The sequence below is a fragment of the Natator depressus genome, chromosome 2 (assembly GCF_965152275.1).
Source record: "Natator depressus isolate rNatDep1 chromosome 2, rNatDep2.hap1, whole genome shotgun sequence".
In the NCBI taxonomy this organism is placed as follows: Eukaryota; Metazoa; Chordata; order Testudines; family Cheloniidae; genus Natator; species Natator depressus.
Genome location: NC_134235.1, coordinates 87,865,809 through 87,892,606, shown reverse-complemented (window position 1 = coordinate 87,892,606; position 26,798 = coordinate 87,865,809). Strand labels below are relative to the sequence as shown.

The following is a 26,798-nucleotide window of genomic DNA, read 5'->3' as shown; positions in this document are numbered from 1 at the left end:
GTTAGAAGAGCACAGGAGGGCACGGTTCGCATTAGAGAAGCTTTGAAGACCAGTTTCATGACTGGCTAGGCTACGGTGTGAAAGTTTTGTTTCTCCTTGATGAAAGCCCCTGCCCCTTGGTTCACTCTACTTCCCTGTAAGCTAACCATCCTCCCCTCCTCCCTTCGATCACCACTTGCAGAGGCAATAAAGTCATTGTTGCTTCACATTCATGCATTCTTTATTAATTCATCACTCAAATAGGGGGATAACTGCCAAGGTAGCCTGGGAGGGGTGGTGGAGGAGAGAAGCACCGGGAGGGATGGTGGAGGAGGGAAGGACAAGGCCACACAGCACTTTAAAAGTTTAAAACTTTAAAATGTATTGAATGCCAGCCTTTTGTTGCTTGGGCAATCCTCTGGGGTGGAGTGGCTGGGAGGCCGGAGGCCCCCACCCCGCGTTCTTGGGCGTCTGGGTGAGGAGGCTATGGAACTTGGGGAGGAAGGCGGTTGGTTACACAGGGGCTGTAGTGGCGGTCTGTGCTCCTGCTGCCTTTCCTGCAGCTCAACCATACGCTGGAGTGCTTTTAGTTTGATCCTCCAGCAGCATTGAATCCTGCCTCCTCTCATCACGCTGCCGCCACCTTTCAGCTTCAGCCCTTTCTTCAGCCCACCACTTACTCTCCTCAGCCCACCACCTCTCCTCCTGGTCATTTTGTGCTTTCCTGCACTCTGACATTGTCTGCCTCCATGCATTCGTCTGTGCTCTATCAGTGTGGGAGGACAGCATGAGCTCAGAAAACATTTCATCACGAGTGCGTTTTTTTCACCTTCTAATCTTCACTAGCCTCTGGGAAGGAGAAGATCCTGTGATCCTTGAAACACATGCAGCTGGTGGAGAAAAAAAAAAGGGACAGTGGTATTTAAAAAGTCACATTTTATAGAACAATGGGTACACTCTTTCACGGTAAACCTTGCTGTTAACATTACATCCACAGCACATGTGCTTTCGTTCCAAGGTTGCATTTTGCCTCCCCCTGCCACGTGGCTAGCCCCTCACCCCTCATCCCTCCCCGTGGCTAACAGCGGGGAACATTTCTGTTCAGCCACAGGCAAACAGCCCAGCAGGAACGGGCACCTCTGAATGTCCCCTTAAGAAAAGCACCCTATTTCAACCAGGTGACCATGAATGCTATCACTCTCCTGAGGATAACACAGAGAGATAAAGAACGGATGTTGTTTGATTGCCAGCAAACATACACTGCAATGCTTTGTTCTACAATGATTCCCGAGTACTTGCTACTGGCCTGGAGTGGTAAAGTGTCCTACCATGGTGGATGGAATAAGGCTGCCCTCCCCAGAAACCTTTTGCAAAGGCTTTGGGAGTACATGCAGGAGAGCCACAAATGCCAGGGCAAATTAATCATTAAACGTGCTTGCTTTTAAACCATGTATAGTATTTTAAAAGGTACACTCACCAGAGGTCCCTTCTCCGCCTGGCGGGTCCGGGAGGCAGCCTTAGGTGGGTTCGGGGGGGTACTGGCTCCAGGTCCAGGGTGAGAAACAGTTCCTGGCTGTCGGGAAAACCGGTTTCTCCGCTTGCTTACTGTGAGCTATCTACAACCTCAACATCATCATCTTCCTCGTCCCCAAAACCTGCTTCTCTGTTGCCTCCATCTCCACTGAAGGAGTCAAACAACACGGCTGGGGTAGTGGTGGCTGAACCCCCTAAAATGGCATGCAGCTCGTCATAGAAGCGGCATGTTTGGGGCTCTGACCCGGAGTGGCCATTTGCCTCTCTGGTTTTCTGGTAGGCTTGCCTCAGCTCCTTAAGTTTCACGCGGCACTGCTTCGGGTCCCTGTTATGCCCTCTGTCCTTCATGCCCTGGGAGATTTTGACAAATGTTTTGGCATTTCGAAAACTGGAACGGCGTTCTGATAGCACGGATTCCTCTCCCCATACAGCGATCAGATCCCGTACCTCCCGTTCAGTCCATGCTGGAGCTCTTTTGCGATTCTGGGACTCCATCATGGTCACCTGTGCTGATGAGCTCTGCATGGTCACCTGCAGCTTGCCACGCTGGCCAAACAGGAAATTGAAATTCAGAAGTTCACGGGCCTTTTCCTGTCTACCTGGCCAGTGCATCTGAGTTGAGAATGCTGTCCAGAGCGGTCACAATGGAGTACTCTTGGATAGCTCCCGGAGGCCAATACCGTCAAATTGTGTCCACAGTACCCCAAATTCGACCCAGCAAGGCCGATTTCAGCGCTAATCCCCTTGTTGGGGGTGGAGTAAGGAAATCGATTTTAAGAGCCCTTTAAGTCGAAAAAAGGGCTTTGTCGTGTGGACGGGTGCAGGGTTAAATCGATTTAACACTGCTAAATTCGACCTCAACTCCTAGTGTAGACCAGGGCTTAGATGCATGGATGCATGTATCAGCAACTTCAACACAATTCTTATCAGGAAGGATGCGGGGTCAAGCTGCCCTTTCTGTGGCACCCAACCCCCCCCCCCCCCCGCCTTGGTTAAGCTAACTTGGCTGCTTTTAGCAATAAGCCACAGTGGTTTCAGGCAGTTTACTGGTTTGCCAAAGTCTCCCCATACAGAAGCAGTATTGGATGTAACATTAACAAAGTCCTACCTTCCCCAGGAGAGCTTCAACAACATAGTTGATCTAAATCAATCAACTGCAGGCACATCCTCAAGCTCAGTGAGAACTTGCTTCAGGCTTCTAGAACACATGGTTTCCTGCACCTATGTAACTTGGCATGCCACACTGCACCATTGCATGCAAGGGTGATTTAAAATCAATATATCAGCCAGTCAGTTATCACCTAGACAAAGTGTAGGTCTCTCAATAACCTTTAAATTGGTGGAAGGATCCTGAGGGAGTTTTCAGAGGCATGCCCTTCTCTCCAACATTACCATGCAAGACTCTCTGACAGTGATGCCTCCAGTATGGGATAGGGGGTTCATAGGAACCACTGAGAGTCAAGGTCTCTGGACTCCTCAAGAGGCCTGATTGCACATAAACAGTCTGGAGTTCAGAGCAAGTTGTCACACTTGTGCAGCACTCCTACTTCTATCTATTGTCTAGATATTGACAGACAATGCCACAGCAAGGTTTCATATAAACAAACAGGGAGGAGTGAGATTCACCCCTCTTTGTCAGGAAGTTGTGTGTTAGTGGAACTTCTGTATCAGTCACAAGCTACCACATCTACAGTATGTACTGGCTGATAGCTTGAAAATTGCCTGCTGAAGAAATCACCAGTGGTCAACATATCTTAGGCCACATCTACACTATCACTTATGTCAGCAAAATGTATCTTGCTCAGGGGTGTGAAAAAACACACCCTTGAGCAACATAAGTTTTGCTGCATAAGTGGTAGTGTGCACAGCTCTATGTCGGTGGGACAGCTTCTCCCCCTGTCATAACTACTACTGCTTGTTGAGGTGGTTTTATTATATCAACAGGAGAGCTCTCTTATTCTGTACTGTAGCCAAAGATAACACTGTGTCTTTGTGAAACTCCTCTCCTTGGAGATATTATCAAATTGCATACACTGTAGGCACTGCACTTTTCTGTTTTGCCTTTGTGACAAGTCTGTGGAAAATGGTTTGCTTTGTGGCACTTCATGCATATCTTCCCTAGTGCTAAGTTTTCCTTTTGCTTTGAATGATGCAGTCCACATCTGTTGCAAACCTACTGTGTCTCTGCCTTTGCCACATGCTTCTCTTGTAACACTGCATGAGGCTGGTGCTCTGCTGTTGCACCCAGGACCCATTTGTCCACGCTTAGTACGTGTGGATGTCTGATTGCTGGTCGCACCTCCCTGTTTTATCACTTACATATCGTGAGTGGTGTTAGTGAGGACTTCCATTTGCTCTTTACGTGTCTCTCGTCCTTTCAGCTACTTTAATGGTTTTTTTCCTAATTTAAACTGTCCTTTGTTTGTAATTTTTCTTTTATTACTATTGAGTTTGTATCCTTCCACATGTCATCCCCATCTGTAAAATCACATTATTTTATTATAAGTTGTAGGCTTCCACTCATCAATTGTTTCAGTAGGTCCCTGATTTTCTCTTTTTCTCCCAGCCTGAGTCAGGATCAGCAGCTAGTCCCGGCTGGACTGGAGGCAGGAGAGGACGGGACTTCCTCTTCTCGTGCAAGGAGTGGCTGGGGCTGTGTCAGACCCACACCCAGAAACCTCACCCAGCTGCAGGAAGCTCAGCATCCTCCTTTGCTTCCCGCCCCCATAGCTCCTCAGCTGCTGGGGGAGGGGTCACTGTACAGGAAGCTGCTCCCCCATCCACCCAACCCCATGTATCTGGGCCTCCCATACCCAGACACCCCCTTCAAGCCTCACTCCGTACACCCAGAAACCCCCCCCCCCCGGCCTCCATACCCGAACCCCACCCCATTGAACCTCAACCCCTGCATTGTGGGGGAGGGATAGCTCAGTGGTTTGAGCATTGGCCTGCTAAACCTAGGGTTTTGAGTTCAATCCTAAGGGGGCCATTTAGGGATCTGGGCAAAAATTGGGATTGGTCCTGCTTTGAGCAGGGGGTTGGACTAGATGACCTCCTGAGGTCCCTTCCAACCCTGATAGTCTATGGTTCTATGATCTGGAGCCCACTGCACCCAGACCCCCTGCCTCCGGACCTGCACCCCTGCACCCAGATCACCTCCCATTGAGCTCCCTGCACTCAACCCCCGACACTGATGAGCGTCACCCCCCTGCACCCCCCTGAGCTCCCACATCCAGACCCCTGGGCTGCTGACTCCCAACTAGCTGCATACAGACCTCCACCAACCAAGCCCCACTCTCCCCGCACCCTGACCCCTCCGCTGAGCCCCAGCCACCTTCACCTGGAAACCCCTGCAGAGTCCCATTGCTGCTGCACTTGGAGCCCCCACCAAGGAGCTTCTGAGCATCCAGATGCCCACATACCTAGACTCCCCCCCCGCGCCCCTGACTGAGCTGCCTGCACCCAGATTGTCCCACACAGAATCCTCTCACCCCACACCTGGATACCCTCTTTGACCCCTGCACACTTTGAGCCTGCCTGCCCTACACCTGGTGTGCCTGGAGCAGAGAGGCAGGGCCCCGGGTGTTTCTGGGGCAGGCCTTGTGCCGTGTCAGGGTCAGGTGCAACCTCACCACTGAGTCTGTGTCCCGGGGTAGGGGGGCTGCAGGGTGAGCTCCCACCTTTGTGCAGCCTGTGGCCTGTGCTCCCCACTGCCATGCTGGAACCTCTGCATTTATTTATTGACCTATAAAACTTGCAGAATTTTAAAATATTGTGTGCAGAATTTTTAAATTTTTGGTGCAGAATTCCCCTGGGAGTAGGTCACTGTGCATTGTCTTCATTTATAGTGGTCACAGGAATGGAGATCTACCCAGGATAGGGTAAACTAAACAGGTTTTATTTACAAGATTTTCAAGTACATACTTGGCTCTGAGCACCCTAGCTCAGCACAAAGACACAGAGAAAGCCAGCATATAGGAGTCATTGCCTGTGCCTCTCTTAAGGGGACAGTGGACCAGTTATCTAACTGCATATGAATATATTATAGTCAATAAAGCATGACATCATTCAAGGAATATTCGCCAGTTGCGGTCAATACTCTATAGATTTCTTTGCAACGTTGAACAACAAGAAATGTCAAAACTTCTTGTCCAGAGGAGGTTCACATCCAGGTTCTCTAACAGATGCATTACTGGTCTCCAGGTCTCATGTATGCTTATTCTCCAATTACTCTAATCCTAATTACTCTCATCAGAACACTCAGAACTCAGCAAAGATGATAGGGCTGTTGCTAGCCTGGCCAAGGTGGTTTTGCATTTCAGATCTGATGAACCTCTTAGTTCAGCCCCAATCCAGCTGCTTCTTCAGCTGTATCTGAATCACAGAAAGAAGGCCAAATTCTCTATCCAGATCCAACTTCCCTGCACCCTATGGCATGGATGCTGTATGGCTGTCAGTGCTAGAGAGAAGTTATCTGTATTAATAGGAGAAAGTACACTACCAGAGCTATATACACGGCTAAATGGAAAAGGTTTACTATCCAAGTCAATCTGCACCGAGACATACTTCACGGATCCCAGATGTATTCGATAACCAGTTATCGTTAAAGACACGTGAATTGGCCTGATTTGTCTAACAGTATGTCAATGCTTAACCCCCGCCCCCCTCCCCCCCCCCAAAAAAAAAGGCCTGTAGCAGCAAGTCTCAGAGCACTGGCCAACTGACTTGGCTTAACAGGGCTCATGCTATGGGGCTACAAATAGCAGTACAGACATTCAGGCTCGGGTTGCAGCTCAGGCTCTGAGACCTACCCCCCCTCCACACCCACGTGGGTTTTAGAACCTTAGTTCCAGCCTTTGCTTGAACATCTGCATTACGTGAGCCATAGCGTGAGCCAAGTCAGTTGACCTGGGTTCTGAGACTTATTGTTGCAGGTCTTACTTTGCAGCACAGACATATCTGATGGGTCCACTTAGCAGCCATTTCAGTTAATCATCCTCCAATGCAGGGGCAATCATCCCAGGTTAGCTAGGTTCCTGTTTGGCCTTATTAGAGTCTACCTCCCAGTCAAATGACTTATGCCCTCTTGGAGTCTAAACATTGTTCTAATGGTATCAATGGGACTACTCTTGGAGTCTCTAGCTGCATGATCCTGTTTTCACGTGTCCAGTAAAACAGCAGTTTTGGTAGCAATACTATCTGCTAGACAGGTGGGAAAGATTTAGGCCCTTGTGGCAGGACAGCCTTATATCCTAAAAAGACAGGGTAACTTTCAGACCTCATTCCAAGTTTTCTGCCCAAAACAGTTTTTGATTTCCATCTTACTCAGATGGGTGACATCCCTATTTTCTTCCCTGAGCCACACCCTAATAAAGCTACACTGTACATGTACAGGGTTCTGGCATTCTATCTAGACTGGACTACATAGTTCAGAATATCTGATAAGTTATTTGTATCTTATATAGAAAGGTTGAGAGGTCAACACATTTGAACCTAAAGGCTTTCTAATTGGATTTATAGTTGCATTGGACTATGGCAGTGGTTCTCAGCTAGGGTATGTGTACCCCTGGGGGTATGTAAAGGTCTTCCAGGGGGTACATCAACTCATCTAGCTGTTTGCCTAAGGGCATAAGTTATTTGACTGGGGAGAAGACTCTAATAAGGTCAAACAGGAATCTAGCTAACCTGGGATGATTGCCCCTGTAGTGGAGGATGACCTAAAAAGATTAGTGAAGTCAGTACAAACTAAAATTTCTTACAGACATTGATTTGTTTATGCTGCTCTATGTACTATACACTGAAAAGTAAGTACAATATTTATATTTCAAATTGTTTATTTGATATGATAAAAATGAGTAAGTCAGCAATCTTTTCAGTAATAGTGGGCTGTGACACTTTTGTACTTTTATGTCTGATTTTTGTAAGCAAGTAGTTTTTAAGTGAGGTGAAACTTGGGGTACACAAGACAAATTAGATTTCTGAAAATGGTCCAATAGTCTGGAAAGGTTGAGAGCCAGTGGACTATGGTGTGAGTTAGCTAATGTAGACTCTCTGGAAAGATTCACAGCTTACTCCACCAGGGTTCAGGCAGCCAGCCTCCGAATCTTTTTTGAGAAGTGTGCCCATGGTCGAAATATGTTGGGCAGCTACTTGGAGTTCAACACACAGGTCCACTCCATCATGAAAGCACATGACCAGATTTGCTTCTGCAATACCCCTTGTGGCCCATCAGACCACAGATCTCAGCTGGCAGGTCATTGCCTCTTCTGAGGTCAGAGATACTAGTGTTTTAGATACTGGTGCTTGCCTCTGGCTAAGGCACAATTCAGTCCTACTGCATCCAGGATATTAAGATCTCAAAGAAATCAGGAACAAAACCCCACAACTCAAAACCTTCAGTGAGAACCTGCATTTCTATTCAGGGCTTGTCTCCAAGCAGTCTGTACTCAGTCAGCCCAACCTCCCAGTGGTTGTCCCATCTAGCAGGAAGTTCATCCAACAGCAAGCTATCCCCGTCTCTGGGCTGCAACCCTCTCTCACATCAGGAGAAACAGAGCTCAGCTCTCCTTCCTGGGCAATCCAAAACTGGCCCAGGTCTCCTCCTTTTAACTCCAGTTTCCACGACTGACATCTGTTGCAGGTGTAGTGTGGTAGGGCCAGTTTGGGTTCATAGGTTCTCTCATTAACCCTCTTGTTGCCAGTATGAGGACCTATCTGCTTAATCACAAAATATCCCAGTCTGGTTTTTTTTTTTGGCAGGGATGTCTTTCAGTCATCATTAGTTAGACTCCTGGTTCCCACCTCCATTGAATTTTTTCATTATTTGTGAGCCCACATCAGTTCTCTCTCTCTCTCTCTCTCTCTCTCTATATATATATATATATGGGCAAGCAACTGTCATCTACCTTACAGTTACAGTGGTTCTTTGAGACATTATTCATATATGCTACCTGCCCTTCCACGCTACTGTGGAGTTCTATAATACCTGCATTCTAAATTGGCGAAGGAAGTGAGGAACAGTTGGAGTCACCCTGCCCTTTATGCCCTTTGGATGTATAAGGACACTCAAATTGCAGTCCCAGCTCCCAGTGGACACTGTTGGCCAAAATAATATGAACTGGAGGGCACAGGGTTCATGTGAACGTCATTGGAATACATGTGGACAAGACCACTTGAAGAACCACAGTCACTATACCCATTTCATCTAGGGTCTGTACACCAGAAAATTCAAACTCTTATAACTAAATATCTTGGCATAAAATTTTACAATATATATTTGTATATACTAGTGTATAAAATAGTTTTTATTTCCTGTAAAACTGAAGTAGCTGTTTAACACTACAAAAGTCTGCAATGATCCTCTGGAAAAATAATGAGTGATTAAGTTCTAAGACTTGTCTGGAAAAATATTTTAACAAAATGGGTAACTTGCCTCTGTAAACTTGCTAGTCAAAGATTATAACTGGCTGAAGGATGGCATTGTCTATTGATGCAGAGGATGTAGCTCAGTTCTAATAGTATTCTGGGCACGAAAATTTCTAGAAAAAACAGGAAGTCTTGCAAGAAGCTAGAGTAAGTAGGCATTTATTTTTCTATGTAGGTCTTTTTCTGTTTTCATTTCTAAATCAGGTTACTTTAAATTACACAACTCTTTTGACTGTCAGGTTTACCCAAGTCCATTTTACATTCCTGTAAACATAATCAGACATACCTGTTAACATTTTTATTCATTTTTATGTGTGCTGAAATTCAGTAGTATCCTAATTAAAATGAGAGAAAGAGAGAAAAGAAATACAGGCAGATAAGCATCTGTGTTTTACATAGAAATAAACAATAGTTAATTTGTTTACAGAAGGTAAAGTTAAAAATTTGTTGATAAACATGTTTTTAATAACATATGAGCTCTCACAAAAAATACAAGAATTTGTAATGTTAAAGGTCATAATGGTCCCCTCTGACCTTAAAGTCTATGATTCTATGAAAGGATGCTAATCGGGATAGACAGCATTTTATTATAATATAATATTTTGCTTAAAATTTGATCAAAATGGGATTTATATATAGTTTTAACATTCCTTCTGTTAACATTTTTCTTTTATACTAGGGCACAGTAATAATCAGAGTTCTTGATTGGGCTCTTAACTCACACTAGAGATGGAAATGAACCTAAAAAATCAGATCAAAATCCGACAAACTTGGGGGAAATTTGGAGTGGAAGCACTGGATCTGAAAATTCTTGTGGTATTGGGGAAGTTAGGATGTAGATTTGACCTTCACACCTTGGATCCCTCTCTCTAAGACACAACCTGGAGCTCTGGAGCTATTGGATGTAGATGTACATTTTGTGGGGCTTGGTCCCATGCAAGTATGGCATGGACAGGGGCGTTCATTAATTCTTTCATTTCTTGCCTCTTGCTGAGACTCCCAGCAAGTTAGCCAGTTAGTGTTTTTGTGATGCTTAGAGCTGTCATCTACCTTGGCTGTACTAGAAGCAAATTCCTTGGGTAGAAAGTAGTGTTGAAGTGCAAAGAATTCTTAAAATGTATTAAAATAGATTTTATATATAGTATTAATCTTTATCTAAATTTAGACAGGCTGCAGGGTAATGGAATGCTCACAATGTAGCAGAAAAAACTATACTATTTGCAAGAAAGGAAGAAAGTAAATTTTTCTTTGGGGGGGGGAACAAAAACAAAAAAAGAAAACATGGCAACTACAGGATGACTTAAGCATTTTATTTGCATGGGTCCTACTTAGGAAGCATATTTAAGGCTCACTGAATGGCAGTAATCTTTTTTTCAGGTTTTGTGCCAATGTCTAATTTTTGTAATCTGTGGATTAATGATTTGCCATGGTATAAATATATAGTATAGAAAGCACATCACTATCAAATTTTATTCTAAATAAAATCCTTTCAAACTACTGCATTCCCCTTTTCTTTATTCATAGCCTTTGCCTTGTTGTAATCCACCACTTTAGAGATGAACAACCCTGTATCAGTGCTATTAACACAATCTTTGTATCTCTGATTATTCAAAACATATCAAACACTGTGCAAATTACAACCTGGTTAAACAATCCTGCAGAGCAAGGAAAATATACAGATACACAAATATCAAACAATTCAAGGGTCCCTTTGTACCTAAATGTTCCCAGTGAGCTGTTTAAAACTATCCTGTACATACAGTTGTCACTTTACTTAGGAGTTATCTCTGGGGTGGAATGCAGGAGATGTTTAATGTTTAACCTTATTACAAGAGAGTTCCCATATCTGTGTATATGTAAACACTTAATAGGTAAGTAGATGGCACTCAAGAATATGTAGCATAGTTACTAGGTTTTGTAAGATCAATAAAATGTGTTGTTGGGCAGTGAAAGTGGCTTCCACTCTGCAGCTCTTTACATCAGCTCTTACAAAGACTACATGACAACTTAGAAAACTGTAATGTATAATGCTGGGGTTTTCAAAGGATCCTAAGGGACCTAGGATCCTAAGTCCCACTGACTTTCAGGAGTAATTGGGTGTCTTAACCTCCTTAGCATTTGATCCTACAAAGTACACTCTGGCACAATACAGCAAAAAAAATTAAATGTGCTTGACTGTAGTCCCATTCAGTGGGACTACTTATGTACTTAAAGTTAGGTACACGCATAAGTGCTTTATTGGATTGGGCTAGAATGTTCAGCACCTTGAAAAATTGATCTCTTAGTCTTTGTTTGGAACTGATATCTGATTAGCGCCTGCTTCTCCCAGGATCATCGGAATATAGACTAGAGGATCATAAGAGCAGAAAATATTGGTGAATTCAAGAAAAGAATCGACAGGAACTTTGTAGCCAATAGTATTATTAACTATACCTACTAAAATAGATGGCTTTCCTGTCAAGCAGAAGGTGGATAAAGTAGGTAGGTGGGTCAAAGTTTATATTCCATATTTAACCTTTTGTGTACATCTGTATATGTATCTAATTTTAATGCTTGTCATGAAAATGACAGATTTTCATGCAAAATTCAGTAACATTTTTTTCTTTATACTTGCAATTGGCCAGAACCAAACTTCCAGTTTTTAGCACTGCTGAAACTCTGGGGGGAGGTAAACTCCAAATTTAAACATTGTGGTGGTAGACCTTTCGTCTTTATTTTGCTCTCATTATAACGTTAAATGTGATATTGAGGCACTAAGAGTAACTGAAGTCTCACATCTGAAAAATCCAATTGAGAAGGTAGCCTAAAAATATTTTGCCTCCTGGAAAGGTGTCTCCCCCTCCCCCAATCTGTGTGCATTAGGTATGAAAATATAGGATGGGATTTTCAAAATCATTCATCTTTGGCCTAATTTTGCTCTCATTTGAGGTCAATGGCCAAATGCCTTTGACTTCTATGGGAGAAGTGGTGAGCCAACACCAAGCACTTTAGAAAATTCCACCCATACTTCATAGGACATGTATAAGCCATTAACTAGAAACCATTTCAGGAGATAATTATACATGAAATATTAATATTAATATTAATATTCCACATATCAGCAAAAATTGCATAAATAGTGGCTTGTATTTTCACGTTATTTCTGCTGTAACCAGCTAAAATACTCTTTGGTAAACATAAATGTCTGAGGATTCCCACACAAAAGCTGTTAACATAGGAGCTAAAGTTGAAAGTGCATATCAGTAATTTAGGGTAAAATGCGATACAGAGATGTTGTAGTTATCCTGAAACCAAGTGGTATAAACCCAGGAAAATCAGAATTAAGGTAAAAGAAATCCAATTGGAAGGTATAGGATTCCTCCAGTTAGGGCACTCAAAGCCCTTAACTCTGCTCTGTAATGACACCATGCAATAACCATATGATTAAAGAATTCTGCTGTTTGTGGTCTCAGACTAAACATTCAAACATCAGAAGACTGACTTTAAATCATGAGATTTCAGCACATAATAAACTTACTGTGTTCTTTTTATTTGTCTCCTGGTTTTTGAGGTGATAGGGTTCATGTTTTCAAGCATTTCTGTGCAAGGACAAGGGTCAGAAACTTATTTTATTTTTAATGAAATTTTCAGTTCTCATGAAGTGACATGAATCCAGGAACTGGTGATGTAAGAAAAACACCAAATATCACGAGACTCACACTAAAATCGAGAGAATTGGCCTGAGTCCTGGAGGGTAGGTTGAGGAGTAGCCTACCCTGCATTATGGATTGTATGGTAAGGAGTCCTGTAACCCTGGCACCAGTTATGGGTTATATAGTAAGGCGCCCACACTGGAACTAGTTAAATGCCTGGCATAGCAGAGTATGGGTGATGGGCGGGTAGTGCTCCTCTCCTGTGTGAAAATTTAATAAAAGTTGCAGCCGTGGAGCCTGCCACTTAATTACATGCATGTCTCTCTCCTCATTTTGCCACAGTGTCCACATCAATGACTATGCAACTATTTTCTATAAAGTGGAACAACTTCAACAGCAGAGTTTGGGAGACCTGTTCCCAGACACCTCATAGCCCAGTGGCATAGGCACTCTCCTGCAGTGTGGGGGACCTAAGTTCAAATCCCGCCTCTATATCAACAGGGAATTGAACCTGGATCTCCCACATCCCAAGTGGGGCTCAGCATTGTTGGGGAGATGACACTAATGCTGTTTTGCAACTAGCGCCTGATGTCCAAAACAACACATTTCTAGCTGAAGCTATTTGGGAAATTCATGTCAAATATGCAATAGTTTTGGGTCACCAAAACTACATTTCTTGGCAAATAAACTATTTGAAATTTTTTGCCCCGCTCTAACGCAAAGTACTTGTGTGTGGGCATGTAGTCCTAGCTGTGAATAGTGTAGTCTGGTCTTGGTCTAGATTATTTAACTACTTCTGGGCTACTGCTGTGGTAAGGAGTTTTAGGAACCCTTCCCTCCATCCTGTTAAGGTGTTCCCTCCTCTATAAAAGTAGATCAAGAGCCTGATCCAAAGCTCATTGAAGTCTATGGACTTCAGTGGAGTTTGGATTATTTCCCAAGTACGTTGTATTGACTAATCTGTAAAAAGAAAAGGGATACTTGTGGCACCTTAGAGACTAACAAATTTATTAGAGCATAAGCTTTCGTGAGCTCATGAAAGCTTATGCTCTAATAAATTTGTTAGTCTCTAAGGTGCCACCAGTACTCCTTTTCTTTTTACGGATACAGACTAACACGGCTGCTACTCTGACTAGTCTGTAATTTTCTGTCATCATAACACACATTGGCAGAAAATAGCTGGATGTGCACATGTGGTGCAAAAGTAGTGGTCAGATGCTTGTTTAATTGTCTTTGTGCCAGAGTTTGGTGAGGGCAATTAGGAGCCATGATCCCCTGCTGTGTCAAGTTTAATCCCATAAAAATGTACCATTTCAATTGTGCATAGTTGTGCCTGTGAACTCAGTTCACTATCATCAAGTAACTCTGTGTGCAAACTTTAAAATTTGCTTTATTTGAGCATTCCTGCAAGTAGTACTTGATTTCTTGGATGCACATAATCAGTGAATACAAATTACAATACTGCTGATGGTATTTATGAAAAGAAACCTCATTTTAAGTAATGGTGATGTCCCTGTATTAATATGGGGTCATATTATAATAGCACTTGAAGTATATCAGAAATGAGAGTTTCATGGTAATCTACTAAACGGTCTGTCAGGAATACAATGAATAGTGTGATTGGGTCTGAAAGAGCTTTTAAATGGATAGCGTTATGACATGCCTTTAAATGGTTCCTTATTCTGAGACAAGAGTGAAATGGAAAAGTGTGGCCATGATAGAATTATCGAGTTATAGAGCGTCATTAACCTTCCACATTTGTATCAACAAAAATAAATCCATGGCATTTTGTCAGCTGTGTAATCAAACTGCATATCTAAAGCATCTGTTCCGGTAGTATCCATATGAGAGAGTAGTATCTGAATACAACTAACCACTGTAAACTTGGCCTCTCTCTATTTCGTAGTTCTAGCTGTACTAGTATGGGAATGCCTAGAGGCCCCAACTGAAATCAGAGTGCAGTTATAGTAGGTGTTGTGTATGTACTAAGAGACACTCCATGCCCTGCAGAGCTCTCAGTTGAAATGGATAAGTTGGACAAAGGGTGAAAAGAGAGGTACAGAGATGTGAAGTGCCTTGCTGAAGGTCACACAACGAGTCAGGAGCAGAGCTGGGAATGGAATCCAGGTCTCCTGAATCCCAGTGCTGCCTTATATATCTGAATCCCAGTGCCTTTGTATCTTTGTCTATAATGTAAATAGTTACATGGTCCCTATCAAATTTCAAGAGGGATTCTCTGAAAGAGACCTATAGTGCACCACAACCCCTATTTTTGGTCTGCTCCTGTCTCCGTGGTTGTTGAAGCAACTCCCTTCCATGAGCCATTGGATACTTGAGGGAGAAAGTCATTTAATCACAAATCTGGGAGTTATGGGGAATTGGAGGAGCCTTTGTCCCCATCAGTTCTGCCACAGGCTTTCTATATTACTTTGGCCAAGATCTCTGTTTTTTGATGTGTAAAATTTGGCTAATAATACTTACCAACTTCATAGATTTGATCTGAAAGTAAATTTATGGAAGCTTGGGTGGAAGGTACCATGGAGATGCAACTTTTTATTTATTTTTTTCATTATAGTTAAGGCAGACAAATGGATAGTTCTTGCCCATTTTTTAGTAGCAATACATTTTAGATTTTAAAAAGAATGTTGTTTTCTGAAGAAATATCAGTGATTTACAAAATTCCCATCTCTTCTCTTCTGAATTCACTCTTTTCTTTCAATTTTCACTTTTGATGGGAAAGGCAGGACACTGCTGGGGACATATGAGGACATTTTCAAAATCTCTTCCAAACGTTTTTTATTTGTTGTCTGATGTGGATCTCCAGCAAGTCATAGAGAATCAACAACTAAGTGCCTATGGGAAAATCGTCTCCTAGTCTGTTGAAAATTATTTCCAAAAAGCTACCAAAGGAGACTGATCAGCTAGCCTGTCTGTCAACCCCAGTTTGTACAAAGGAAAGCGTTCATTTTAAAAGAGTGTCTATGCTCCTTCTGACCATCACAGCAGTTTTAAGTTGCTAACCTTTCTGGCCATGTTGTATGTAATTAAAGGAGTAACAGATTGGTAGCTCTTTCTCTTTGCCTTTCGGAATGTTAATCAACATTTGCTTATTTACAGTGTATATGTCAGATGATTAGGTGATAGAAGTATTTTAAAATTTTCTTCATTGAGTTAAGACTGATATCTGGAGATTCTAGATAATTTCTAAAAAACATTTGAGGAAAATATTGTATGAGTTATAATCCAGGGTTTTTATAACTGAAGTGCCATATTTGAACATTTGTTATAGTCGTGCTGTATACTGTGGTATGAGTGACAGAAACCCTCAAGGTAACATTCATAACTAGTGGATAACTGGTTTGCTTTAGAAACCTTTTCCATTTACCAGATTTTTACAAAATTTCTATGCTTGGATAATTTTAAACACTATTTTGACTCTTTGGAACTTCTCCCAACTATGTACATCTCAATATTGTGTCTTCTAGGACATACAGGAAGGTTATTAAAATCCTTGTGTTTCATCAGTCTATCATTCCTGCTGCTGCACATCATCTTCCAAATCACAATAAACAGCCTTGAAGCTGGAAACAATATTGAACCCGGTTTTAACTGTGAGTATCCTTTCTATCTTTGGTGCATTAACTTGAAGGATGCAAGAATGCTTTGCTGGTATAAAAGGGAGGGGTGCTGATGGCTGGACTTTTTTTACCATTAAGGCTCTACCCAACTTTGTTAACCTTTGGCATGCTGCAAGGCCTATCTTTTCCTTATGGACCAAAGGAAGGTGGGAGGTTTTATTATTAAATGTTTGTAATACTTATATTGCTGTCAGGGTAGTGTTCTCAATGGATCTATTATGTATTGTGCTATATGTGAATTTTATTTTTGAGAGTTGGTCAAGGTTATTCACAGCCTGGAATGGCCTCTCTTTTATGTAGTTAATGCATATCTCATTACATTAAAATTAAACTGTTGTATATTAATGCAAATCCATCTAGACTGACTACCGCTATCATATTATGCCTCCTCTGAAATTTTGTTGTACTTGCTAATTTAAGTAACTTTAAACCTTGAATCCAAACCTTGGATTCAAAGTTTACAACCCTAAACACACTACTTTCTTCTTCTTCTCCAATATTATATAGGAAATAGCATTTTAATATTTTCTTTTTACGCTAATATTAATTAAAAGTAAATCATGTAACCTATTGTATCTTCCTCTTTCCAAAAATATTCTTCAATAATTCAAATGTGAACACTGTTGCACAAATGTTGATTATCCAAAGACTTGAAATAAGATAAATGTAAGCTCCAGATAGACAATTTATATTTGTCTTACAATGCTTATGTTTGACATTTATAACTGGCAAGTTACCTTTGATAAATGCCCATTTTATTTATCACAGAATGTGCTACTATCATTTGAATAAACAGTAGTACTACAATTAAATACAAGACACCGGTAAAGCTGAGCATCTGACTTAAAACAACAAAAGCCCCAGGAAACTCAGAATTAATGCTAACACTTCATCCTTAAGTCATACTATTTTTTAAAGAAAAGATACAATTGTGCACATCAAATGACAGTTTTAACGCTGACTTATTGGGCTTTTGTCAGATCTTTAACGTTCTCAAAAGAAATTTTTGCATTTTCAAAATATAAAATGCATATAATTGATCCAGTGCATTAGATAAGTTCCTTTGCTATTTCTATTTGATAATTATTATGACTATTATAATTTTATTATGGTAGCATTCACAATGCTCTAGGGACTTTCCATATATGTAGATAAATAATTCGTGCCCCCACAATCTTTATAATCTTCATGGGCAAGCAACAAAGAGGGTGGGAGGAGAAAGAGAAAATGTAAAATCTTTCCCTTCCTATAATTAGTATCAAGTATGCCCAAGTGGCCTTCAACCTAATGCCTTATTAGATGACTAGTTTCTTGCATATGTCATAGTATAAGTAAGTATTGGTTAGAGATTAGTAGGAGGACCTGGTATTGGTTTTATGGACTAGTTCAGGCAGGATATTTCATTTAGAAAGGGGCATGGTAGTAAGCGCAAAGATGGTTGTGGCTGAAAGGGATAAACAAGAGTGTCAAGGCTAATAGTGTTGAGGAGATGGACATAGATAATAAAAGAAATACTTAATATTATTTAGAGACCAACAAATTTATTAGAGCATAAGCTTTCGTGGGCTATAGCCCACTTCATCGGATGCATAAATGAAACATATAATAAGAAGATATATATATATATAGCTATATATACACACACATACAGATAAGTTGGAAGTTGCCATACAAACTGTAAGTGGCTAATTAATTAAGATGAGCTATTATCAGCAGGAGAAAAAACTTTTGTAGTGATAATCAAGATGGCCCATTTAGACAGTTGACAAGAATGTGTGAGGATACTTAACACAGGGAAATAGATTCAATGTGTGTAATGACCCAGCCACTCCCAGTCTCTATTCAAACCCAAGTTAATAGTATCTAGTTTGCATAGTAATTCAAGGTCGGCAGTTTCTCCTTGGAGTCTGTTTTTGAAGTTTTTCTGTTGCAAAATTGCCACCCTTAAATATTTTACTGCGTGGCCAGAGTGGTTGAAGTGTTCTCCTACTGGTTTTTGAATGTTATGATTTCTGATGTCAGATTTGTGTCCATTTATTCTTCCGCTTAGAGACTGTCTGGTTTGGCCAATGTACAAGGCAGAGGGGCATTGCTGGCACATGATGGCATATATCACATTGGTAGTGGCTGGGTCATTACACATATTGAATCTATTTCCCTGTGCTCAGTATCCTCACACCTTCTTGTCAACTGTCTAAATGGGTCATCTTGATTATCGCTACAAAAATTTTTTTCTCCTGCTGATAATAGCTCATCTTAATTAATTAGCCTCTTACAGTTTGTATGGCAACTTCCACCTTCTCTGTATGTGTATATATATATCTTCTTACTATTTGTTCCATTCTATGCATCCAATGAAGTGAGCTGTAGCTCACGAAAGCTTATGCTCTAATAAATTTGTTAGTCTCTAAGGTGCCACAAGTACTCCTTTTCTTTTTGCGGATACGGACTAACACGGCTGCTACTCTGAAACCTTAATATTATTTATTATTAAATAATGGCATCATAATATGCATGGTACTTACCAGAGAAATAAGATGTGATTCCGACTCCAAGTAGTAATTTTGGGGCACTATTGTGGATCCTTACTCATACTTACTCAAGCAGGTAGCCCTATTGCAGTCATACAGTAGGGAATACTCATGCAAATATGGCTTTGCAAGATTGTGCATAGCTAGAGTGACCAGATGTCCTGTTTTTAAAGGGACAGTCCTGTATTTAAGCCTGCCTACAGGTGTATCAACTTTTTCTTAAAAATGGGCAAATTGTCCCATATTTTTTGCCTCTCCCCCATCAGTACTGGGGGGTCCTGCTACTGGTCGGATCCCTGCTCACCAGCCACCCGCCCACTGGTGGTGAGTGGGGGGTCCAGTGGCCAGTGGTGGGTGTGCAAGCCTGGTGGCGGGGTGAAGATGCAGCATGCGGGGCCAGGCTGCTCCCCCTATTGGTCTGTCAGCATGGCCCCCGCTGCGTGCCTGGTCTCGGCCAGCAGAACCCCATCCCCGCATCTTGTTTCCAGCCAGTGCTGGCTGCGTGCTGCAAGCTGCAGTGGCCAGTGAGTGCAGGCAGGTGCCAGGCAGCATCCAGTTACGTGTCGCCTCTGCTGCCCATCCATTGTCCCTTTACTTGCTCCTCCTCTCGCTGTCCTCTCCCTGCTTTGCCCCTTCGCCCTCCTCAGCTCCGCTGCTCCTCCATATCCCCCTGGCGGGGCATGTCCCTCTCCCAGTGCTGTGCAGAGAATCAGCCCCTGGGCAGAGTGCTCAGGTCACCAGCAGCCTGGCCGGCAGGCTCCTTCCTTCCCCCACTGCCTCTGGCTGGGCCAGCAACCTGGGAAAGCCCAAGACCCTCCGGCCCAGAGCACTGGCCAGAAGGAGCCAAACCCCGCAAAGCATTGGCACGGGGCATCCTCTCCACCCCTCAGCCAAGCTCTGGAGTAAAGGCGGGGAGGTGGAGGAGTGATTTCCAGCCTGTTCTTGCCCCTAACCTACAGGGGGTGGGGGTAGGATCGGGGGAAGGGATGAGCTCTGCAAAGACATGGGTGAGGTCTTCCCTCTCTCCCACCCTCCCCTGTAGCTGGAAGCGGTTCCCATCCCTTTCGTCCTGCACAGTGCTGAAATGCTGCTGCTGGCCATGTTCTGGTGTGAACCCTGGCAGAAATCTGGGTGGGGGCATGTGACCCTGCTTACCACCCCCCCCCCCACACACACACATGCCTTGCCTTGGGAAGACGCGGCACCAAGTACCAGGAGAGGCGGGTTCATCCCGGTGTTGGATCATATTAAAGAAGTTCTGTATTAAAATCACAAATGAGTTTGATTCCCCATAGTTTAAATTCCAGGGTATTACTAATTAAGAGGTCTCTTGGTTTTTGGTACTGTTTCTCTCCCTCTGTATGTGAAACTTGCAAGCTGCTAATTGCGTTAGTACATTCTAAGACAGAGTCTGTTCTCAAAGCAATTCACAGAGAGAGACTCAAAGCAATACTCTAACAACAGACACAGCACCCAGAGACTCCCCGCCCTTTTGTTGTATTAACAACTGTGATTAAAATAGAGATAGAGGATGGATGTGGATGGATGCTTGGTGTGGATAAGAACTGAATGATCAGGGAGGTGCCAGCCTAAGAATCCAGTGTCCATCGGCTGAAGAAGGCGTCAAGTGGAAATAACCAGAGGACCCCGGAGGGCAGACTGGAATCCACCCAACAGCCTCAAGAATGGGAGAACCAAAGAACAAGATAACATCTAGCAGCACGGAGCCGTCAGGAATGTGCTATCTGCTGATTGATTCAGCAACAGCATGATGAAGCAATTCCCATAGACTGGCATAGGAAGAAATTCCTATAAAAATAGACTCTAAAAAAGTGAGAACTTTGGGGTCTGATTCTGCAAACCAACTTCCAGGAGCATCAGATGAGCATCTGACAAGGCCCTGCTCCCTCCTCATGTCCAGGCCACCTGGCCAGTGGCTTGGCATGAGCAACTCTAAGGCTGGTAACTATGATAACAACCTTGCAGAACCTGTGTGTGTGTGTGTGTGTGTGTATGAATGAATGTGTGAAGAAATATGAGATTGAATGGAATGTTATAGCTATAACTAACTGCTTACTATGATAACAACCTTGCAGAACGTGTGTGTGTGTGTGTGTGTGTTTGTATGAATGAATGAGTGAATAAAGATGAGATTGAATGGAATGTTACAGCTGTAACTAACTGCTTACTATGATTCTTTCTGTATTCACAATAAATGTGGTATTTTGCCTTTTTCCCTTTAATAAGATCCTGCTGGTTTTTAATTTATTGGTACAACACCGGTGGCCCAGCGAGGCATGGAGGGTGGAGAGTGTTGGGCAGGGAAGGTCGGGTTGATCGGTCACCCACCCTGTGCGAGAGAGGGGTATGGGTGGGTGTGTGTCCCTTCTCTCCCCTTGTTAACCCTAAAGCCTTAACGATAAGAAGGTAAATAAAAAGAATCCAACTACACAGTATTTCTTTTTAATGGGGGCTCAGTCAACCTGATGTTAATTTGAATGTTTGTACTGCATAGTTCTGATTGATTGCGGTTTAACTTGCTTACCAGGTGTCCCATATTCAGCATAGGGAGATATACCACCGTGTGCATGGCGGTATGTTAAAATATAACTTGATGAGCCATGATAACATTGGCAACAGAGCACCTGAACGATATTAACTGTGCCCTATAGTGTTACTATGCAATTATAGTCAATGCATTTTAGAGCAAGCTGATTTTTAAAGACACATTCATTCCTCCCCCCTTAATATTTTGCTCATCACTAGAGAGCTTAGTTAAGGTTGTGTAGGAGCCTTAGCGTGTTTGGATTTCTTTTAAGTTTAACTCTGATTTTCTGGGATTTGTAATTATTTTGTGTAAGTATAACTGTAACTAGTTATAACAGTTTATATTATATAAATATAATAACCTTGTCATAAATATAAAGGGAAGGGTAAACCCCTTTGAAATCCCTCCTGGCCAGGGGAAAGCTCCTCTCACCTGTAAAGGGTTAAGAAGCTAAAGGTAACCTTGCTGGCACCTGACCAAAATGACCAATGAGGAGACAAGATACTTTCAAAAGCTGGGAGGAGGGAGAGAAACAAAGGGTCTGTGTGTCTGTCTCTATTCTGTCTTTGCCGGGGATAGACCAGGAATGGAGTCTTAGAACTTTTAGTAAGTAATCTAGCTAGGTACGTGTTAGATTATGATTTCTTTAAATGGCTGAGAAAAGAACTGTGCTGAATAGAATAACTATTTCTGTCTGTGCATCTTTTTTGTAACTTAAGGTTTGGCCTAGAGGGGTTCTCTATGTTTTGAATCTAATTACCCTGTAAGGTATCTACCATCCTGATTTTACAGGGGGGATTTCTTTATTTCTATTTACTTCTATTTTTATTAAAAGTCTTCTTGTAAGAAAACTGAATGCTTTTTCATTGTTCTCAGATCCAAGGGTTTGGGTGTGTGGTCACCTATGCAAATTGGTGAGGCTTTTTATCCAACATTTCCCAGGAAAGGGGGAGTGCAAGTGTTGGGAGGATTGTTCATTGTTCTTAAGATCCAAGGGTCTGGGTCTGTAGTCACCTAGGCAAATTGGTGAGGCTTTTTACCAAACCTTGTCCAGGAAGTGGGGTGCAAGGTTTTGGGAAGTATTTTGGGGGGAAAGACGTGTCCAAACAGCTCTTCCCCAGTAACCAGTATTAGTTTGGTGGTGGTAGCGGCCAATCCAAGGACAAAGGGTGGAATATTTTGTACCTTGGGGAAGTTTTGACCTAAGCTGGTAAAGATAAGCTTAGGAGGTTTTTCATGCAGGTCCCCACATCTGTACCCTAGAGTTCAGAGTGGGGGAGGAACCTTGACAAACCTATAATATTTTTACTCTTAAATTACTAATACATACTCTCAGCCTTAATTCTCTTGTAACACAGGTTTTCAGCATAGCATACCTTTAAGAAGCAGTGACAGTTGGGCCAAGTAACATGCCCATAGGAAGGCTTGACACATTTATTCACTCAACTTTCTGATACCACTGATCCATTACAACCAATAGATCCGTAGCAGAATCGAATAGAAAGAATTAGCTACTTCAGTTTGCTGTAGAAGGAAAGCATTGGTTGATTGTTGCCTCTGATGCCACAATAGCTGCAGCTGAGAGTGACCTGAGCTGTTGACCCGTCAATATTTTATTGTAATAATGACAGTCAGAAACAAAAATGTTAGGATAATTATAACTAAATTTCTTCAAATGCAGTGTATGCCTGAGATTTCAATGAGTTTGATCTATATGGACACTTTTTGAGAGTCTGTGTAATTCTGTTGTTGAGTTCATTCAGGACAAGAAAAGGTTTGGAACCCATGCTAAATTTCTTGAAGGACCCAATTTTAAAATTTAATTTTAGCTCATAAACTGATGGATTTCCTGTAAATTCTCAGATAAATCATTGTGTACACAATTACAGTGCTGTAATTTTGGGGAGGATACAATATATTCTTCATATATAACAAAGAGGTTGGATCCTTGCTTTAGATGCAAAACTCAACTCAGCTTTCATTATGGATCCATGACTGGCTTCTCCATAATATAAGGACTGCAGTTTAGTATTGCTTCAAGGTATAGGACCGACCATTGGTGATATTTGCGTTTATTATTGCAAATTGCAATATTATTATTATTATTTATTGGGCCAGCTACACAGGCACCCTGGCTCAGGGGGAGAGGTAGGATGACTCCACCCCAGTTTAATTTAACCAAAAAAAAGCCTGTTTACCCCGGCTTTGAGCTGCTGGGAAGTGTAAATTTCACTCAGAGTTTGAATAAATTAGAGCAAATGTTGCCCTCATTTAAATATAGAGAATATATGTAACTGATGTTATTTATTAACTATTTAAGGCAGAGGGTGACCAGGGGTTTTCAGGAGAGCATTTCCCATTGTGCTGGAAATAGTGACACTAGGACAGGGGGAAGGAAGGGAGTGACAGCAGAAGAGGAAAGAAGAGAATGATAACATTGAATTAGTTCAGTGTATAGTTTATTTGATCATTTTTAAGTAGTCAGGTGTTCCACAAAATGTTTAAATGACATGAAATTGCTTTCATGATGTAGGAAAATGAAAACCAGGCCCCAGAACTCAATAGTTTGTACCTCAGAAATAAATCTTAAGGTTCCATAGAATTCTTCAGGCCTCTTATGTAATATTCAGAGCTACTGCCAACTTGAACTGGGGATGAGAGATGGGTAAACAGGTTTCTTTTTTCAAATTTTGTAAATCTGTTTGATCCTGAGCCAATGTAGGTCAAGTTGTTAACTCAGAGAATTTTTTTTCTCTCACTGCTAAGTTATTAAACCCCTGGAAATACTTTCAGGGTTGGTAATAGAAACACTTGCAAATCTTTTAAAAACTGGGGATAGTGCAAACTGTCATTTTTTAAAGAGTTAAAGTGATACAGTAACAGTTTAACCAGTGAACTAAAACCCACCTCTTTAATCTTTTAAGTCTAGAAGCATATAGATTTTGGCATCTGCAGAGGCAAAGTAGCAAATGTCAAACTGAAAAGTAAAAATTTTCTAGACATACAGAACTGTTTTTTTTTTTTTTTTAGTTTTGCTTTCTATCCAAGACATTTGTAAATCAAAATGAAATGCTCCAGATGGCTTGGTTTTTGCACCAATAGATAGTGTTCCAGTTCAGGACCACCAAATATCAGCACTCATACAGTTTCTTCATTTTGTTATTTTAACTACCTCACTCCCATTCAAAGCTCATACACCTTTACCTTCAGCACAGCTATGAAAATCCACAGCATCTTCTTGAGTCTTTAGGACACATGTTATTGTGGCAACATTAGCATTTAGAAATACTGAATCATGGGAGGGCTCTTGTTTCCTTTGAATCCCGTGATTATTACCAGGCACAAATAAAAAAAAATTATTTAAAAATTGCACATTTAACTTTATACCAGATTTCTGGTTTGTTAAAGGCTGCATTGTGCAGGTTTGACATTTAATACCTCTGCTTTTTAAAAAAAAATACAGCTCATCTAGGTAAGAGAGGAAATAGATGCATCAGAAGTAAGATCTGTAAACCTTCCCGAAATATCTGTAGTGCTGCCTATTAAAATATTTTTTATTCTGTCAGAAATATCCTTTTAAAATAAATATCAGCTAGGTTTCAATTATGCCATTACAAATAATATATAATCTGGTTTTGATGTAGTGGTAATATAGGCACAGTAGTGCAATTTTTTTTATAGATCATTTTTGTCAATTTGTAACTGTTGAAATAGAATTATTATTAGATCAGTTGAACAACTTCTGGCCATAGAATCCATAATATTAAAAATTGAAAAGACATACTGCCTTAGGACCTAAAGTACATGCCCCTGGCTGTGCAGGATTTCATTCCTACAATATATTTTTGTGATGCTTCCACAAGTCCAGTTTTAAATGACTTAATCGACGGAGCTTCTACCACTTTCTGTTGCAGGCTGTAACATGATCTAAATGATATCACAGGTAAAAGAGTTTTCCTGGTACTCATTCTAAGTTTTCTTTTCTTTAAATTAATGCCATTACCCCCATTCCCTTATGCCGCCCTAAACAATTCATGTCTTGGTGTTTGCACCCTTCTAACATCTGCAGATAGTTTCCACTCCAACTGTCTCCTCTTAACTATATTTTGACCAATGCCATACCTTTTTAGTGCCTGATTCTGCCACCTTTGCTCTCACTGGCTATGGCTGTACTCTGTGGTAAATCCTGTTTACACTTTTATTCAGACTGAATAGTATCTTACGTCATGAGACATCCCACTTACAACAATGGTACTACTTACAGAGGTACGGTTCTACTCAGTGTGAGTTAGAATACCAAAGTCTGAACTTCAACTATTCAAATTTTCCTTATAAATCAAATTCTCAACCTGATAAATCTGTAACTGATATTTTTTAAATATTTCTAAAGATTATACAAGTTATGGTTTGGTTTTATTCTGTATTATTTAGATGTTATATTTGCAGACTGTAGAGTAAGATTTGATGTCAGGAGGAAGGATGGATTTATAGTTAAAGCGTGGGATCTAGGTTCAGATCATGGCTTGGTCTCAGATTTCCTTTGTTACCCTGGGCAAGTCTCTATCACCATTCCTCAGTTTCCCTACATGGAAAACATAGAATCATAGGACTGGAAGGGACCATGAGAGATCATCTAGTCTAGTCCCCTGCACTCATGGCAGGACTAAGTATTATCTAGACCATCACTGACAGGGGTTTGTTTAACCTGCTCTTAAAAATCTCCAATGATGGAGATTCCACAACCTCCCTAGGCAATTTATTCCAGTAATTAACCACCCTGACGGTTAGGAAGTTTTTCCTAATGTCCAACCTAAACCTCCCTTGCAATTTAAGTCCGTTGCTTCTTGTCCTACCTTCAGAGGTTGAGAACAACAATTTTGCTCCCTCCTCCTTGTAACAACCTTTTATGTACTTGAAAACTGTTATCATGTCCCTTCTATCTTCTCTTCTCCAGACTAAACAAACCCACCTTTTTTTAATCTTCCCTGATAGCTCATGTTTTCTAGACCTTTAATCATTTTTGTTGCTCTTCTCTGGACTTTCTCCAGTTTGTCCACATCTTTCCTGAAATGCGGTGCCCAGAACTGGACACAATTCTCCAGTTGAGACCTAATCAGCATGGAGTGGAGTGGAAGAATTACTTCTCTTGTCTTGCTTACAACACTCCTGCTAATACATTCCAGAATGATGTTTGCTTTTTTTGCAACAGCGTTACGCTGTTGACTCATATTTAGCTTGTGATCCACTATGAACCCCAGATCCCTTTCCGCAGTACTCCTTCCTAGACAGTCATTTCCCATTTTGTATGTGTACAACTGATTGTTCCTTCCTAAGTGGAGTACTCTGCATGTGTCCTTATTGAATTTCATCCTATTTACTTCAGACCATTTCTTCAATTTGTCCAGATCATTTTGAATTATAATCGTATCCTCCAAAGCACTTGTAACCCCTCCCAGTTTGTTATTGTCCACAAACTTTATAGTGTACTCTCTATGCCATTATCTAAATAATT

General features: G+C 41.6%; 1 protein-coding gene across 1 annotated transcript in view; it reads left to right on the top strand.

Annotated features, from left to right (window-relative positions):
- Positions 1-26,798, top strand: part of PIEZO2 (piezo type mechanosensitive ion channel component 2) — a 440,411-nt gene that overhangs the window by 143,240 nt on the left and 270,373 nt on the right. Inside the window, exon 3 of the mRNA XM_074944649.1 lies at positions 16,055-16,180. Within this exon, the coding sequence (XP_074800750.1) occupies positions 16,055-16,180 (126 nt within the window). The remainder of the gene's footprint in view (positions 1-16,054; positions 16,181-26,798) is intronic.